The 16117-nt window shown below is 55.6% G+C and overlaps 1 protein-coding gene and 1 long non-coding RNA gene across 19 annotated transcripts in view; one reads left to right on the top strand and one right to left on the bottom strand.

The window, feature by feature from the left end:
- The window catches only part of DNMT3A (DNA methyltransferase 3 alpha), a 104287-nt gene that overhangs the window by 73860 nt on the left and 14310 nt on the right, over nt 1–16117 (top strand). For 16 of the 17 annotated variants that reach the window (XM_069582781.1, XM_069582782.1, XM_069582783.1 and 13 more), the window contains 10 exons: nt 11199–11414; nt 11641–11799; nt 12217–12324; nt 12542–12698; nt 13021–13170; nt 13295–13339; nt 14498–14577; nt 15091–15203; nt 15348–15531; nt 15781–15865. In XM_069582781.1, coding sequence (XP_069438882.1) covers nt 11199–11414; nt 11641–11799; nt 12217–12324; nt 12542–12698; nt 13021–13170; nt 13295–13339; nt 14498–14577; nt 15091–15203; nt 15348–15531; nt 15781–15865 — 1297 coding nt within the window. Of the gene's footprint in view, nt 1–7484; nt 7593–11198; nt 11415–11640; nt 11800–12216; nt 12325–12541; nt 12699–13020; nt 13171–13294; nt 13340–14497; nt 14578–15090; nt 15204–15347; nt 15532–15780; nt 15866–16117 lie in introns of all 17 variants that reach the window. The other variant, XM_069582784.1, reaches the window with a different exon arrangement.
- LOC138436722 (uncharacterized) lies at nt 4381–8233 on the bottom strand. Of its 2 annotated transcripts, none has more exons than XR_011255552.1 (2): nt 7529–8233; nt 4381–5768 (listed from the first exon to the last, which is right to left on the bottom strand). It is a non-coding gene; the product is annotated as an uncharacterized lncRNA (long non-coding RNA). The 2 variants fall into 2 exon arrangements; XR_011255551.1 differs by having other exon boundaries at nt 6960–7924.

Here is a 16117-nt window from a genome sequence, read left to right as displayed (position 1 = left end):
CCTTCTGTTCTTTTTCCTGGCAAGGGGCAGGTGAGACCTGGGGACCTGCAGCACCACCGCCTCCACCCTTGCTCCCTGCCCACAGCCTGCTCACAGGCAGGGCCGTGCTCACCCTGCAGCTCCCGGTTAGGGGCTGGAAGTGATGGGGTGGGAGAGTTGGGTTTGTGGAGAAGCCTTCCTCTTAAGGAGCAGACCTGGAGCCGTCGGGAAAGAGGGGTCAGATGGGCGAGGGCAGAAAGGAGGCTGCAGCTGAGGCTTCGGGAGCTGCTGGCAGGTCTGGCGAGTTGAGACTTCCAAGCATGCAATGACTCGGAAGGGACGGGGGAGCCAGGAAGGAAGGGATGGGAGAACCAGGGAGAGAGGCAGAAGAGATGGAGATGTGAGGGGTCAGCGAGGAGCTGGCTCCCAGACCCTGCATTTTACTCTGGATCAGATGTTTGTCATCAGTGGAATGTAGAACAGGCAGGAGGCCCTGGGCGGCTCGCCTCCCTAACAGGTGTGCACACAGCTGTGCTTGTGCATCTCTCTGGGACGCTAACGCAATTGCAGATGCCCCCAAAGATCTGCCGTCTGAGAAACCTGGGAGGCTGGGCCCTGTCCTGGCTCACCGTCTCTCATCTTCCCTCAGTCTTCCTGCCTTGACTGGTCCCAGCCACCTCAGATTTCCTTCAGCACATGGAGAAAGCATCTCTACCACATAATTTACCATCTAATTGCATGCTGTCTTGAATGAGGGCTGTGGCTTCATGTGCGGTGGGTCCTGGGCACACAATTAGGCTGTGAGGAGTAACAGGAGGGAGGTCAGCTCCTGCACTGGCTCCGCCCCCTCCCTCCCCCATGGACACCCCCCCCCCCACCCGCCCCTGCCCCAACCCACCCTGCCCCTGTTGGTGTGGTGCTGCTGCTGGATGCTAGGGTTTTGGTGTGATTCAGGCAGGCTCAGAGGTTGGCTCCTGGATAAAGCTCAGCCTCCTTACAGTTCTGAGAGTAGACTAGACCGGCAGCGGTGAGGGGTTTTGAGGGGGTGGGCTGCCCCTGCCCCATGGCCTTTGCCTAAAGATGAGCCTCTCTTGGGCCCAGGTTTGGGGATGGCACCAAGCCCAACCAGGCCAGCACACTGCAGTTTCCATGGTGACCCTTTTGGTTTCCTTCCGAAGGAGGATGGATTTCCTCTTTCAGTCCAGGTCGCCTGCCTGGGCCGCTACCACTCTGAAACACTCTGGGGACCAGGCTGTCCAGCTCCACTCCCCTCCACTTTCTGCCAGACGGGACAGTTTGTGGAGAGGCTCAGTTTTAAGTCACAGTCCAATATCAGACATCAGCATGTTCTGGTTTGAAGGGGGAGCAAGAGAGACAGGCCCAGGAGAGGGGGTGACTCCCCTCCTTCTACCTCCCCCTCCTCAGTTTTGACCCTTTGGGTGGGCTCAGTACCCTGCAGGCCTGTTTCCTCATTTGTAACAGCCAGGGCCCTCGGTGATCTCCATACCTGGTTGGAAGCAGAATCACTTAGGGGGAGGGGGTTTTAATAGATTCCTGGGCTCTACCCCAAGCCAGCTCATCGCCATAGGTGGGCCTAGGAATCTGTATTTTTAAAAATCTCCTTGGGTGATCCTGATACAAATGAGTTTGAGATTCTCCTGTCAAGGTGACCTCTGAGGCCCCCACAGGAAGGAAAGGAAGCTCTGCCTTGTGCTGAGGACTGACTAGCCTTTCTGGGGTCCCTGGAGCTTCCGAAGAGCCCATCGTAGGTCACTCTTGTCAGGAAGCCGGTGTTTCCTAGTCACAGTGGCTAAGCCAAGACCAGGCCCCCACCTTTTCCCCACAGGAGAAGCCAGGAGAGAGAGGATTGGGGGGTGGGGGGAAGGTTGCCATAACAACCAGCTCCAGGCAGAGGCCTCCCTTCCAGGGGCTGGTACTTCACCCCAGCAATGGTGGTTTCCATGGAGATGGGTTACTGAGGGACAGGGGGAACATTTGCCCCACTTAGTGTATTAGTCAGGAGCTGCCAGAAGGCAGAACCATCTCTAGGTGGGAGCCTTGGACCCCTGTCAACTTTGAGTCCCCCCCGCCCAACCCGACTGTGGCCTCTGCTCTCTGGGTGCAGGTCTGACGCTTTCTCCCCGCTTGGTTGCTCTCTCTGTGACTGGTCTCCCTAGCAACAAGTCCTGCTAACTCCTTGCTGTTGGCTCTGTGGCTATTTTTAGCTTCCCTGCCAGCAGCCCAGTCCTGGTCATTTGCTTGCAACCTCCATGTGGATTGCAGGGGAGCAGGAAAACAAAGATTCCCGGCCTCTTTTGGGAGCCGTGGACCCAAACCTCTTAAGCACCTATCGGAACTTTGCTGTGGAAAGTATTTGCCCCCATTTGGGAACTTGGTCAGTAGACTCCAGATGGAGGCTCTGGAGACAGTGTTGGATTCAGTTTAGCAAACACTGCTTTAATCCTCTACAGTGTGCAAGAGGCTCTGGTCCACACTGCTTCCACGAGAACCCGAGTGAGAGCCGGGCCCTGCCCTCTAGGGATTTTTAATCTTGTGAAGAGGAAAGAGGAGTACACCTTAGTCCAAGCAAAGATCGGCAGGTGCTAGGAGAGGATTACAAGGTGCTCTGGGAGTATGGGGGAGTAGGCAGGACAAGGTAACTTTCAGGTGGGGAATGATAAGGGTGAGGGGCCAGAGCAGCACTGTCCAGGAGAATGTTCCGCAATGACAGAAATGTTCTAAAATCTGTGCCCTCTGCTACAGTAGTCCCCCTCAGCCACATGAGCTCTTGGACACTTGGGATGTGGCTAGTGCAACGAGGAACTGAACTTTCATTTTTATCTAATTTCAATGAATTTAAATGGTTTTGTGCAGCCAGTGGCTCTCTCACTGGCCAAGTCAGGTCTAGAGAAACCGTCATGGTGGAGGTAACTGGTGAATTGGGCTGAGAAAGATAGGTAGGCTTTTGACTGGTGGAAGGTGAAGGGGAGGAGCAAGGAACGGCATGAGCAAAGGCATGGAGGCAGGGAAAGGGCATATTTGGGAAACAGCAAGTGGGTAGGCTGAGTGTAGGTTGTGTGAGGTAAGGGCTGCAGATCGTGGGGGCCTTAAGTGCCATGCAAGGAGCGCAGGATGTAATCAGCAGGTGGTCAGAGGTCTGCTGTGTAGCATGGAGGCTTCTGAACTATAGGTGGAAGGGCAGGATTGGAAGAGACATCCATCTTGACCTTGTGGTTCTTGTCTAGATAAGTTCTCATTTGTCATGGGGGCAGTGGAAATGTTTGTGTGTCAAGAAATGCACAGTGTCTCCCAATATGTGGCTTTGCAGATGGCTTCCCAGGGATCCTGGCTCCTCTGATTTTGAGTTCAGGGACTCAGGTGCTAAAACGTCCTGTTCAATGGACGCCACATAACCTCCCCACCTCCCACCAGCACCGGATTTTATGACAAAAAATGCTTCAGAATGCTGAACTTCGAGTTAAAATCAGTCAGGCATTCCCACTTGCGCCCGTGGGAGCTGCTGCTCCTGGGGGGAGGATCACGACTTAGCATCTCATCTCCGCTCCACAAGCTGGAAAGTCAGCTTCACAGCGCTCCCTACACTCATGCTCCCAGAGACAGGGGTGAGGCCCACACCCGGATGCTCAGTTTACAGATTTATAATAGGACTTGTCCTTCCAACACAGATCCATCCAAGTGCTTGTCCCCATTTTATCTGGCAACTTACCGGTATCAGTGTCACTGGAAAATGTAATCAGTTAGAAGTTTGCTTGATGAACACAGGATCAGTGCTGAGTCAGGTGTCCTTAAGAGGTATTTTCATCAGGCCTGTTGGAGCACTGCAATCTGCCTGCCAAACAGGAAATACACCCTCTCTTTCAGGTTGCCCTCTCTTTTGGACCATGCTGGATACTCCCTCTCCAATGCTTCTTTTAGGCTCTTGACATCCACCAGATCTTCTTTTCATCCAGGGGTTCCTCCTTTCAACATACTTTTAGAACACGTCCAAGAACCTGGCTCATTTTACGTGGCTCTGCTATTTTAGGTTGACTATCTTTATCTTGATCAAAAGACCTATTCCAGTAACTACCCTGGGCGGGTTACTTTGGAAGGTCGAGAACATATATGACCTGAGGATCCTAGAAGCCTGCCCTGGTTTTTTCCTGACCTTTGGCTAAAGTCACTTCTTAGCCTAGATCCTGGGATCTCTTCTGCTTTGAGGTCTCTGTGCCCACCAAGTACAAGGTAGACACAGATCTCAGTCTGAGTGACTCACTGTGTAGAAAAGGGGAACCTTTCCCCTTGGTGTAGCTACAGGAGAGGGGTGGTGCTGTAAGTAATAAGAGGACACCTTTGAGTTGAGCTTCCTTTTTGCTTAAGTTGGGAGCTATGTGGAAGAGGTAAGATTTGGGCTTAATTTTACTAAGCCCAATTTTTTATTGAGGTATAGTTGATTTACAATATTATGTTTCAGGGGTACAACATAGCGATTCACAATTTGTAAAGATTATACTCCATTTATAGTTATTATGGGGTTCTCTGGTAGCTGAGCTGCTAAAGAATCCCCCTGCAATGCAGGAGACCCTGGTTCGATTCCTGGATCAGGAAGATCCCCTGGAGAAGGGCTAGGTTACCCACTCTAGTATTCTTGGGCTTCCCTGGTGGCTCAGACAGTAAAGAATCCACCTGCAGTGCAGGAGACCTGATTTAATCACGGGGTTGGGAAGATTCCCCTGGATGAAGGGAATGGCTACTACCCACTCCAGTATTCTTGCCTGGAGAATTCCATGGACAGAGGAACCTGGCAGGTTATAGTCCATGGGGTCGCAGAGTTGCACATGACTGAGTGACATACACACAGACAGTTATTATAAAATATTAACTATATTCCTTGTGCTGCATATCCTTATAGTTTATGTTAAGCAATAGTTTGTACCTCTTAATTCCCTACTTTTATCTTGCCCCTCCCCCCCAATTCGAGCTTAATTTTAGAGAATGAGAATAAGTAAGTTTGGCAGCTGGAGGGAGAAGGCACTTTTTGAGTGGGCCAAGGGAAGGCAAAACTGATGGTCCTGATCCGTTCTGACACTTTTGAGTCCTGGCTGCATACATAGGTGTCATTACTTATTGAAGACCAAGACCCCGGAATGTAGAGTCTAAATGTTTACCCACATTAACAATAGAAAGAGAGATGTCATAGGTGAGATAGTGTTTTTAAAGAGCTGGCCAAGCCAGATCAGAAACTTCATTTTGAGAGGATGCCTGGGGTGAGGTCTAAAGTGGCCTGTTAACAGGGCCTGGATGCCGGGGAGGCATGAGTGAGAGAAGCCAAGCAAGTCCTATTACATTCCTCAAAGGGTGAGGGCCGGCAAGAGGTATAAAAGCATGGAAACTGTACCAAGCAGGTACCGTGATTGGGCTGAAAGATGGCTAAGAGCAGACTAGGGCCTTTGTTATGTGGAAGGGCTCCTCTTTGCTGTAGAGGTTCTGGGTCTCAGTCAGGGCTGGGAGAGGGTTTGTACGGCTTGGGTGTTCTGTGGAGAAGGCTCTCTGATGTGGGGTCCTCTTCCCTTTTCAGAGCCTTCTTGTTCTCTGATGGCCCCCAGGAGGGTGCTGAGCTTTGGCAAGGATGGTGGGTTCTCCTCACAGCACATCTTTTGACCTCATTATACCAGCACCTGTTCCAGCTGGTTTGTTCCCACTGTCTGTGGCTGAAAGGCAGGCACCTGGGGGCATTATCTCCTTGAGATGCTGGTATCCTGGGCCTGGGAGGGCAGACGTCATCACTCCTGTTTTGCAAGTGAAAAAAAAACTTCTTGGAGTTAAGTGGCTTGTTCAAGGTCACAGGGACAGAACCAGAACTCCAGTCCTGATCTATCGAGCAGTGCAGCTGGCCACACAGCCATTTCCCGCTGGGACATTTACTCTTGGTTCTCCTGCTCTGCCTTTTAATTCATCTTGCAAAGTGAAACCACACTAATCTTTTTCCAAAATACCCATTCACCTCATGTCAGAAAACTTGCCGTTATTCTTCACTGCAATAGGATATATCTCTTCTCTGCACTTTCGCTTTAGTTGTATTGAGGGGATGGGAGGTGGAGGTGGGCAAGGGTTTTCCTCCCTTTCCAGCCTAACATCTCTTATTTCCTACCTGGCCAGCCTCAATCCAGATCTGATTCATCCTCCAGGTTCAGTCTCTGCTCCACATTAATCTCATTAACCTTATCACTCATACTACTTGGTTTTGGTTGGCTTCCAAGCCATCCTGGCCCATTGGACTTGGTATTGGTGGTATAGTTCTCTAGAAATGCTTTTCAGTGACCTTTTCCAATTACTCCAAGTCTAGTTGAATTTGTTAGCTCCTTGAAGGCAGTGTCTGCTTCTGGGTTGTTGAGGGGGTGGGGGGGGGTGGGCAGGGTGTGGAGGGACAGAGAGTGAGTGTGTGTGTGTATATATATATGTATAAATTTTCTTTGTGGGGAGGGGCCTCTGCTCAGGAGGAGGGAGCATGAAATGGTTGAAGGTGCAACTGGAGGCTCCACCTGGAGGCTCCAGAGGAAGAATGGAGTCTTGAGCTGCAGATGTTAGTGCTGCGAATGGAGGTGTTATATTTTTGCACTCCTCCCCACCCCACCCCCAACCCTGCACCTTGCAAACAGGAAAAATGAGACATAGAAAGCAGACCTAGAATGACCCAGGGGACCCAAGAACTTGGCCAGGAAGTTATTTTCTAAGCCTGAACTCCTCACGCTACGCTAAGGCACCACTCTATCCACGGGCAGTGTGAAGAGGAGACCCCCCCACCCCTTCTCGCCGCCCCCCACCCCCCACCCAAGTTCTCGTTCTGGAGCGCTCCCGGTTTTGTGCGGGCGCTTTCTGTCCCGCTGTGTGCTTTGAATTTTCCTTCAGCTTCCTGGGCCTCTCCGCTCACTTGTAAGCTTTTCCTTTTTTCTTTTTGGTTGCGCTGCGGAGAGACTCACTTTTAACAACTTTCTCCTGGCTGTCCCAGACGGTCCGAAAGCTCCTCTTTCCTTTCGTCTGCGCTCCCGGTTCTCGGGGCGCTCGCAGCTTACCTCCGCAGTTGGAGCGCAGCGCCTTCCCTCCCGACCCCCGTCCTTCCCTCCCCGCGCTGTCCGCGGGCTCTCCGCCTCACCCCCGGCTCCGCGCCGGGTTCGGGCCGAGTTGGGGCGGGGGCAGGGACAGGGAAGGCCGAGCGGTGGGATGGGGCGGGCGCCGCCTCCAGCCTGGCTTGGGCGGGGCCCCAGGAATGGGCGGAGGCCCAGCCGCGCCCCCAGGCCCCAGCGCCGGCCCGCGCCCCTCGGACCGGAGGAGAGGGGCTGGCCCACTGCCAGCGTCTGAGAGTCGGCCCCCTCCCCCGGCCCGCTCGCAGCCAACCAGGCACTCCAGCGGGGCCCACGTGACCTGGAGTTCTAGACAAAGAAAATGTTCAATCCCTCCCCCCCACCTCCCCCCTCCCCCTCTCTCTGGCCCCCTCCGCCCCCCAGCCCCATCGCCCCCTTCCCCTCCCCCCAGACGGGCAGCTACTTACGGAGCTTCAGGGCCGGGGCTCACACCTGAGCTGGACCACCGAGGGGCTGCACCTGGCCTTATGGGTAGGTTCCTGGACGGAGCCCTGGGGAAACTGGGGGCGGGGAGGCGGCAGGGGCCGGTGGGAGGATCTCTGGGCCTGCAGCCCTCTGGGTTGAGAAGAGTCAAGTCTGCCTCCCCGGCCCGCGGGAGCTGGCTCCCCTGCCTGGCCTGAGTTCTGGAGATGCTGAGTTACTGCCGTCCCACCCACTCTCTGCTCAGGAGCCCCAAGCCCCACTCCTCCCTGCTCTCAGGTGGGACCTGGTGGCTCCGGGGCCAGGAAGAGCAGCCCTGGCCTGAGCCTGGGGCAGTGGTCCTGGGGGCAGACTCCGGCCCGTGGAGTTGGGCTGGAGGCAGCGGTTTTGCTGAGCTGGCTGGCAGATGGGTCGTTGGCGTTTCCTGGCTGACCTGTGTTCCTGGCTAATGGACCACGCTGTCCTCAGGCCGTGCCAACCTTGTGGACTCCCAAGAGGGATGGTCTCTCCTGTGTGTTCCTGGGAGCCACCGTTAGGCCACCAGAAAGAAGTGGTGTTGGAGTGGGAGGGAGCACTGGGACCCTAACACGGGGCTGTGGGGTGGCCTTATGCCGGCTTGGGATGGCAGAGGCACTGGAAACAGCCCTGGGTCTGCTGCCCCAGCGGGCGTCCGCCTGGGTCCCTGGACCTCTGACCTTTGGCTTGGGAAGCAGCCTGAGTCCGGAGGGAGGTGGAGGCGGGACAGCTGCCGGAAGACATGGGGGACTGGACGGGGAGGCCTTGCCTCCACCAGAGTGGAGTTGCCAGTGGCTCTCCAGGCTGAACAAACTCCAGGCCAAGTGGCCCCCTGGGTGGCCTGTAGTGGAGCTGCAGTGGTGTCTTCATCCTGCCCACTCTCTTGGCTACTCTGGCCTGGGACCTTCTGAACTCAGGTGGTGGGGAGGTGTATAGGAGCTGTTAGCCCCAGAGCCCAAGCCCAGAGTTAATTAACCCTTATTTCTCCTATTGTCTGCCCGGGGAGGAGGGTTGGCACAAACGTGGAAGCCCAGCCCTCTCTCACTGCCCTAGGCAAGTCTATTCTAATTAGCCCCTCCCCCACCCAGCCACCCTCTCGCCCCTTCTTCCCCTTTCCTCTTGCCTCCTGCTGCTAACCCACCCCCCCCTTCTTCCTTCCCCCACTCCTGCTGGCCGGGTCCTATTGGAGGCCCCTTCCTCCTCCTCTGCTTGCCAGACCATGCTGGATGCATGTTCTCCTGCACCTACTGGGTTGGGGGCGCTTAACAGCCATCAGCAGCATCCTCTGACAAGCTGGGGGAAGTTGTGGGGGAAGAAGAATGTTCAGGAACTTGCTTTGGAGGGGGTGAGAAGAGAGACAAAGGGGCTGAGGGGGAGTCAGGAGGGTGGTGGCAGGCATGACTCCCTTCTAGACTAGGGGAAGCGGAGGGGGATGCCCGGCGTGCCCCCCCACCAATGCTGCTGACTGTAGATCCTTTGCCATCTGCACACCTTGTTCTGGCTGAGGGGGCCATCACCCCTAGAAACTGGGGCTTTGGGTCATCCAAGGCAGCACCCTGGTGTAGATCAGCATCCGTGCCTGAAGTTCACAGAGGAGCGCGTGGTGGAGGGAAGGGAGCAGAGACGGCGAGGCACACTTATATCTGAGCACATCTGGTACTGGGATAGTGCTGCTGCAGCTGACAATTCTAGAGAAGAAGCCCTCTCCCCCCAGGACTTGAGTGCACACCTAGACACACCTTCCTGTAGGGGAGGAAGAGGTAGATAATTGATTTAGGTTGGGGTGGGGCAAAGTCCCCAGGTGAGAGTGGGGCTGGGGAGGGAGGAGCAGTAACCCTGCATTCTCCCACCCCCTGGTCTCCAAGGGCTCATTCCTCCAGCTGTTCGTGCTTTGGGGGCAAAGGATGCTTTATCCTACTGTAGAATTTGAGTTAGAGAAAGAACTAGGACTTCCATCCTCAGGTTTTAGGAATTGCCGCAAGCAGCAGGTTTGGTTTGTGGCTAGGAGGCAAAGACGTGAAGATAGAACAAAATAAAATGAATCTAAGAGACAGTAGACCCTTGAGCTGTTCTAACCTGGGACCTGGGGATCCATGGATAGGCTTCAGAGAGTCCTTAGAATTCCCGGTACATGCATAAATCATATTTTTAAACCAGTCAGAAAAGGTTAACAGCAATCCTTCAGTTCAAACTCTTTTTTTAGGTGGAGCAACTCAAGGGACTGTTCCAAAGTCAGCTATTAATTAGTAGCAAGGCTGAGACAGGAATGTAAATGCTGTGACTTCCAGCTTGGAGGTCTTGTACTCCAGGTAATCTTGAGGCTGGGTTTGTATTCACAGCTCTAAACTCTCAGGGAAAGTGTTATTTTGATGATGGGGTTTTTTTCCCCCCTGAATCTGGTGTGGTGAAAATGGGGGCAGAGCCTTGAAGTTTGAGGGCCACGTGTCCTAGATTTGATAGTTGGGGTGAGGTTAGGTGGAATGCCCCTCAGAGCTAACTCTCAGGCATTTCCGTCCTCTGTAGGGTGATGGGAGGGCTTCCCTGGTGGCTCAGTTTTAAAGAACCCTCCTGCCAATGCAGGAGATGCAGGAGACATGGGTTTGATCCCTGGGTTGGGAAGATCCCCCTGGAGAAGGAAATGGCACCCCCACACCATCATTCTTGCCTGGGAAATCCCACGGAGAGAGGATTCTGGTGGGCTACAGTCCATGAGGTCGCAAAGAGTCAGATATGACTTAGCGACTAAACAGCAAAGGCCGTGGGAATCCTGGAGCAGGTTTCGAGAAGGAAGGGGCCTGTGGTCACAGCTTGAGAGAGGAGCATGAAACAGTGAAAGGATGGAGGCTGTTGAGATTGGGCAAGTCCCTGGGATTGTCAGTAGGATGGCAGAGAGGATGCCTGGCTATACTGTGGACTCTCTAAATGACTGTTGAAAGAATGAATATATTGATGGATCTGAAAAGGTGCACATAGAAGGCGTAGAATCTGGTGACCAAGTAAGTTAGATATAATCCTGAGAACTCCAGGATGGCGTGTGAGCAGGAGAGCAGGCAAGCTCTTCTGGGTCTTGTGGTGGTGGTTGAGCAGATGGGAAAAGAACGAAGCACTCTGAACACAAAATAGTGATTTCATTGTTAGGCATCACAGCAAAACTAGAATTGTGTGGAAGCCAAGACCAGGAATAGAAGGGGTCGACTACCCAGGAAAACTGTGGAGAAAAGGACAAGAGAATCTGTTTCTAGACTGGGGAGTAAGAGAAGAAAGGACAAAACCAAGGTCTGTGCCTAATCTTAGGTGCACACACAAGGTCTGTGCCTAACCTTGGTATCTAAATAGAATAGTCTCTGAATATAATTGATGCATATCAGAGGGTGGGCAACTAATGATGCTGACCGTTGAGGAAGATTAGTTGAGGGAGGAAGATTTCCTAAGAGGCAGAAGAGAAGGCTGGAATTGAGCCAAGTGATTGACTTCACCTCTCAACTGCAGATCTTTCTGTTTTCCACGGCAAGCCCGTTGAGTTGATGAGGGAACTTCTGTCTCCAGCCCCTGACCTTCTGTCATGATCTCCAGACCATGGAGAGATGGAGAAGTGCCCCTTGAGTATCAGATCAAGGTAACTTCTGTTCCTTGTTTCCCCAGGCTGAGAAGAAAGCCAAGGTGATCGCAGTAATGAATGCTGTTGAAGAAAACCAGGGGTCCACCGAGTCTCAGAAGGTGGAGGAGGCCAGTCCTCCCGCTGTGCAGCAGCCCACCGACCCTGCGTCCCCCACGGTGGCCACCACGCCTGAGCCCGTGGGCGCCGATGCCGGGGACAAGAACGCCACCAAAGCAGCTGACGATGAACCGGAGTACGAGGTGAGCTGCTGGCTTCTTCACCCGCCTCGTCCGGCTCCTTCTGTCCTGCTCTTTCTACCTGACCCCACGTCTCTTGGTCTCTCCAGTCTTGCTCTGTCCATTCCGATGGAGCTCCCTCCCGGCTGTCGTGACCCTCAGACGTCCAGGGCTGGGGTGCTGTGGGGGGAAGCAGGGTGGCAGGGCCTTGTGACCACCCTGTAATGACTTCTGCTCCTTGGGGCTCCAGGACGGCCGGGGCTTTGGCATTGGGGAGCTGGTGTGGGGGAAACTGCGGGGCTTCTCCTGGTGGCCAGGCCGCATTGTGTCTTGGTGGATGACGGGCCGGAGCCGAGCAGCGGAAGGCACTCGTTGGGTCATGTGGTTCGGAGACGGCAAGTTCTCAGTGGTGAGTCCGGGGTTCGGTGGTGGCCTGGGGAGTGGGGATGGGAAGGGGTCTTGGTCCCAGGGTCTCTGGTTTCGGCTGGGGGTGTGGTTGGAGTGGGATCATAGGAGAGGGAGCTGTGTTCATCCCCAGTCTGCAAATGTGTGGTTGGAAAAGTCCCCAGAGGTAATTAGGTTGCACTTGGAGAGCTCGGCTGCCTTCCAGGAACCCTTTACCCGGAATGCCCTCCCCGCACCTGGGGCTGGACTCTTCCTTTGCATTCTGTGATTACTTATTGGTGCATCTGGTCCTCTCGAGGGCAGAGGCGGGTCTTACTGTCCCTCCCACCCCACCATGCCCCCCCACCCCACCATGCCAGGCATGTGGTGGGTGCTCGATGAGCTTGGGAAGAGGTGCAAATGAGGCGGGTTGTGCCTCCAGGTGTGCGTGGAGAAGCTGATGCCGCTGAGCTCCTTCTGCAGTGCGTTCCACCAGGCCACCTACAACAAGCAGCCCATGTACCGCAAGGCCATCTATGAGGTCCTGCAGGTCAGTGCTCCTCCAAGGGGCTCAGTGGCGGGCGGCGGGTGGGGGTGGGCTCCGTCTGGGGGCTGGAGCCCAGGGTTAGGCTTGGGCAGAGGGTCCACCTGCGAGGCCCTTTGGCCTCCTCTCGTCACTTGCCCCCTTTCTGCACCTTCTCCCGCCTCTTGCCTGAGCCCACCTTCGCTACTCTCCTGACAGCCTCCCCCACACGTGTTGCCCCCAGGTGGCCAGCAGCCGAGCGGGGAAGCTGTTTCCAATGTGCCATGACAGCGACGAGAGCGACACTGCCAAGGCCGTGGAGGTGCAGAACAAACAGATGATCGAGTGGGCCCTGGGAGGGTTCCAGCCCTCTGGCCCCAAGGGCCTGGAGCCCCCAGAAGGTACATGCAGGTGCACCAGCAACTCCGCACCTGGGCTTGGGGAGCCATGCTTGGAGGGGGGGCCTACCAGGTCTCTCTCCCATCACAGTGGCCTGTGGGAATGCTACCGTCCCCATCTCCCTGGGGTCAGGGTAGGGGCAGGGCTGCTCTGGGACTCCGAATGACCTGTTCCCCATTGGCTTGCGGGCCCCGGAGTTGGGAGTAGGAACAAGTTAGGGACCAGGCTGCACCCCCTTGTTGTTGTAGGCAGATGTACAGGGGAGGGAGCTGGGGTTCCTTGTCAGCGGTAACCGTGGTCTCCTCACCTGCTTCCCTGATCCAGAGGAGAAGAACCCCTACAAAGAAGTTTACACAGACATGTGGGTTGAACCCGAGGCAGCTGCCTATGCGCCGCCCCCACCAGCCAAAAAGCCCCGAAAGAGCACAACGGAGAAGCCTAAGGTCAAGGAGATCATTGATGAGCGCACAAGAGGTAGTGGGCCTGGCTGTGGAGGGCGGGGCCCCGGAAGGGCGTGGTGGGGTGGGGCCAGCATTCAGAGGGGTGGGCGTGGCCCTCGAGGCCCCTCTAAATCCCGCGCTGCTCTCTCCCCTCCCAGAGCGGCTGGTGTACGAGGTACGGCAGAAGTGCCGGAACATCGAGGGTGAGTCCTGAGGGGCTGCTGGGTGTTGACTCTGGGAAGTCAGTTATCTGTTGTCTGTGGGCCGGGCGTGAGGGCCCGTGGGGTGGACGTGAGGCCCACAGGTGGTTGCCGGCACAGAGCAGTAAGGTACCAGGGAACATCCGCTGTCGTGGGCCAGGGGTACTTGGAGGCGGCTCTGTCCTGTACCTGCCATTGCCTCCAGCCTGCTTGGCACACCCCTGCCTTCCCGGTGCTACAGTCTCCCTGTCAGTGGCAGGGGCCAGTCACTAGGGTTGTTGGTCAGAGAGCGGTGGCCTCATTTGGACTTGCACGCGAGCTCAGTCACTTTAGTCGTGTCCAGCTCTTTGCAACCCCCCGGGACTGTAGCCTGCCAGGCTCTTCTGTCCATGGGATTCTCCAGGCAAGAATACTGGAGTGGTTGCCATGACCGCCTTCAGAGGATCTTCCCTACCCAAGAATTGAACCCGCATCCCCTGCATTGCAGGTGGATTCTTTACATGGGGCTTCCCTGGTGGCTCAGAGGGTAAAGAGTCTGCTTGCAATTCGGGAGACCCGGGTTCGATCCCAGAGTCAGGAAGATTCCCTGGGGAAGGAAATGGCAACCCACTCTAGTACTCTTGCCTGGAAAATCCCATGGACAGAGGAGCCTGGTAGGCTATAGTCCATGGGGTCGCAAAGAGTCGGACACAACTGAGCGACTTAACTACTTACTTACTTAACGCTTTACACCTAAGCCACTGGGGAAGCCTGGATTTGAGCTTGGCCCTTTTGCCTTTCCTCCACCTTCTCTCATCTGGTGGTCATTAGTGCCTCCCATGTCTGTCTCCCTTTGCCAAATGATGGTGTGTCCAGCTTGGGGCCCTCAGGGCTGGGAAGGATGGGATCAGGGACCCAGGCCCTCAGGACTGGCTGCTCAGGGACATCTCCGGAGGGTCAGGCCTGTTCTTGCAGGCAGGCATTTGTCCTTATAGCATGCCTTTCCTGAAAGGTGGCATCGTTGCTCTGGGAGATGAGTAGGCTCCTGGGATGGGGCTGCATGGCCTCCCTGTTCCATGGGGCCCCTCCCAGACGCCTTCCTGCCTTCTTTTCTGGAGCCAGGCTTTGGCCCCAGGCGGGAGGGGGGCCCTTCAATGACACTCTGCTTCCGCTGCTCCCCAGACATCTGCATCTCTTGTGGGAGCCTCAACGTCACCTTGGAACACCCTCTCTTCATCGGAGGAATGTGCCAAAACTGCAAGGTAGGGCACGCCCAGCAGAGACAAGGCCCTAGGCTGGCCACACCTTCTGGCCTCAGGGCTGTAGTAGGTGTGGTAGCTATAAGGGTGACTCTGAGGTTTGCTCTTGACGCAAAGTCCTGATAAAATGGACCCTGGGGGTTCAAGTGTCTGACCTGCTGTTGCTTTTCCTCTGAGAGATCCTTGCCCCCCCTTCTAAGGCCTGGTTCTTGTCCTCAGATGGCGTGCTCACAATGTCACAGTCACTAGTGTGAAGTAGGGGCAGGACACGTCGTTGAGTTAGGGTTAGGGTGCCTCTCCCCGCTGCGTCCACTGCAGTGGGTGGGGAGACACGGCATCCCCTTCCCAGATGTGTGGTCTGGGCGGAACCCTGACTGGATGAGTGGCAGGGTCATGTCTCCAGGGCTGTGTGGAGGTTCCAAGGCGAGAGCCCGGAGGCTGGGTTTACCGCCTGCCTTTGCACTGGCTGGCTTGGGTGCTGCCTGTTGGTCTCTGAGCCTCCATGCTGCTCCCTAGAACTGCTTCCTGGAATGCGCGTACCAGTACGATGACGACGGCTATCAGTCCTACTGCACCATCTGCTGCGGGGGGCGCGAGGTGCTCATGTGTGGGAACAACAATTGCTGCAGGTGAGGCCCTGCCCCGAATGCGGTGCACTCCTTGCCCGGCACCTGGGCTTTCACTGCCTGTCCTGCCCAGCACTGCAGCCACAGCCACGCTCCATCCTGGCCTGGGGGTGAGCGTCCACTTTGCTCCACTGTGCTTCCTTCCAGGTGCTTTTGCGTGGAGTGTGTGGATCTCTTGGTGGGGCCAGGGGCTGCGCAGGCAGCCATCAAGGAAGACCCCTGGAACTGCTACATGTGCGGGCACAAGGGTACCTACGGGCTGCTGCGGCGGCGGGACGACTGGCCGTCTCGGCTCCAGATGTTCTTCGCCAACAACCATGACCAGGAATTCGTGAGTGCTGGGTGCTGGGTGGAGGGCAGCTCTTTTCATCCCCACCTGCCAGAGCCAGAGGGCAGAGTCTGCCAAAGCGAGAGCACTGGATTGAGGTCCTGAGCACCGTGTAGCCATGCCTGCACTGCCAGCCAGGAGTGTGGGGGTCTGGAGGGCCCAAGTGCTCACAACTGGCAGAGAGGCCTGCCCCAGGTGTGGGTCTGTGGTACATTCCTGGATGCTCACCTGGCCTGTTGTGCTGGCTGCTAGGACCCTCCGAAGGTTTACCCACCTGTCCCAGCCGAGAAGAGGAAGCCCATCCGGGTGCTGTCTCTATTCGATGGAATCGCTACAGGTGAGACTGGTTGGCATCTCGGTCCTAGGACATGGGAGCTGAGCTCGGGGGACTGTGTGTATGTCACTCTGGCAAAACAGGGTGACAGTTAATATTACAGCTGTTAAAATGTTAGCCTAAGGAGGAAACTTTTGTGTTGAAGGAGAAGTTGAAAATAGGTGGTAAACCAGCATGTTCAGTGGGCATTCCCTTAAATGGGCAGGGCTAGGGGGCTCTTCAGCAGAAAATGGAGCAGTTGCTGGTCAGAGATTA

The sequence above is a fragment of the Ovis canadensis genome, chromosome 3 (genome assembly GCF_042477335.2).
Source record: "Ovis canadensis isolate MfBH-ARS-UI-01 breed Bighorn chromosome 3, ARS-UI_OviCan_v2, whole genome shotgun sequence".
Classification (NCBI taxonomy): Eukaryota; Metazoa; Chordata; class Mammalia; order Artiodactyla; family Bovidae; genus Ovis; species Ovis canadensis.
The sequence above is the reverse complement of the archived record's forward strand: the minus strand, read 5'-3'. Positions and strand labels throughout refer to the sequence as shown.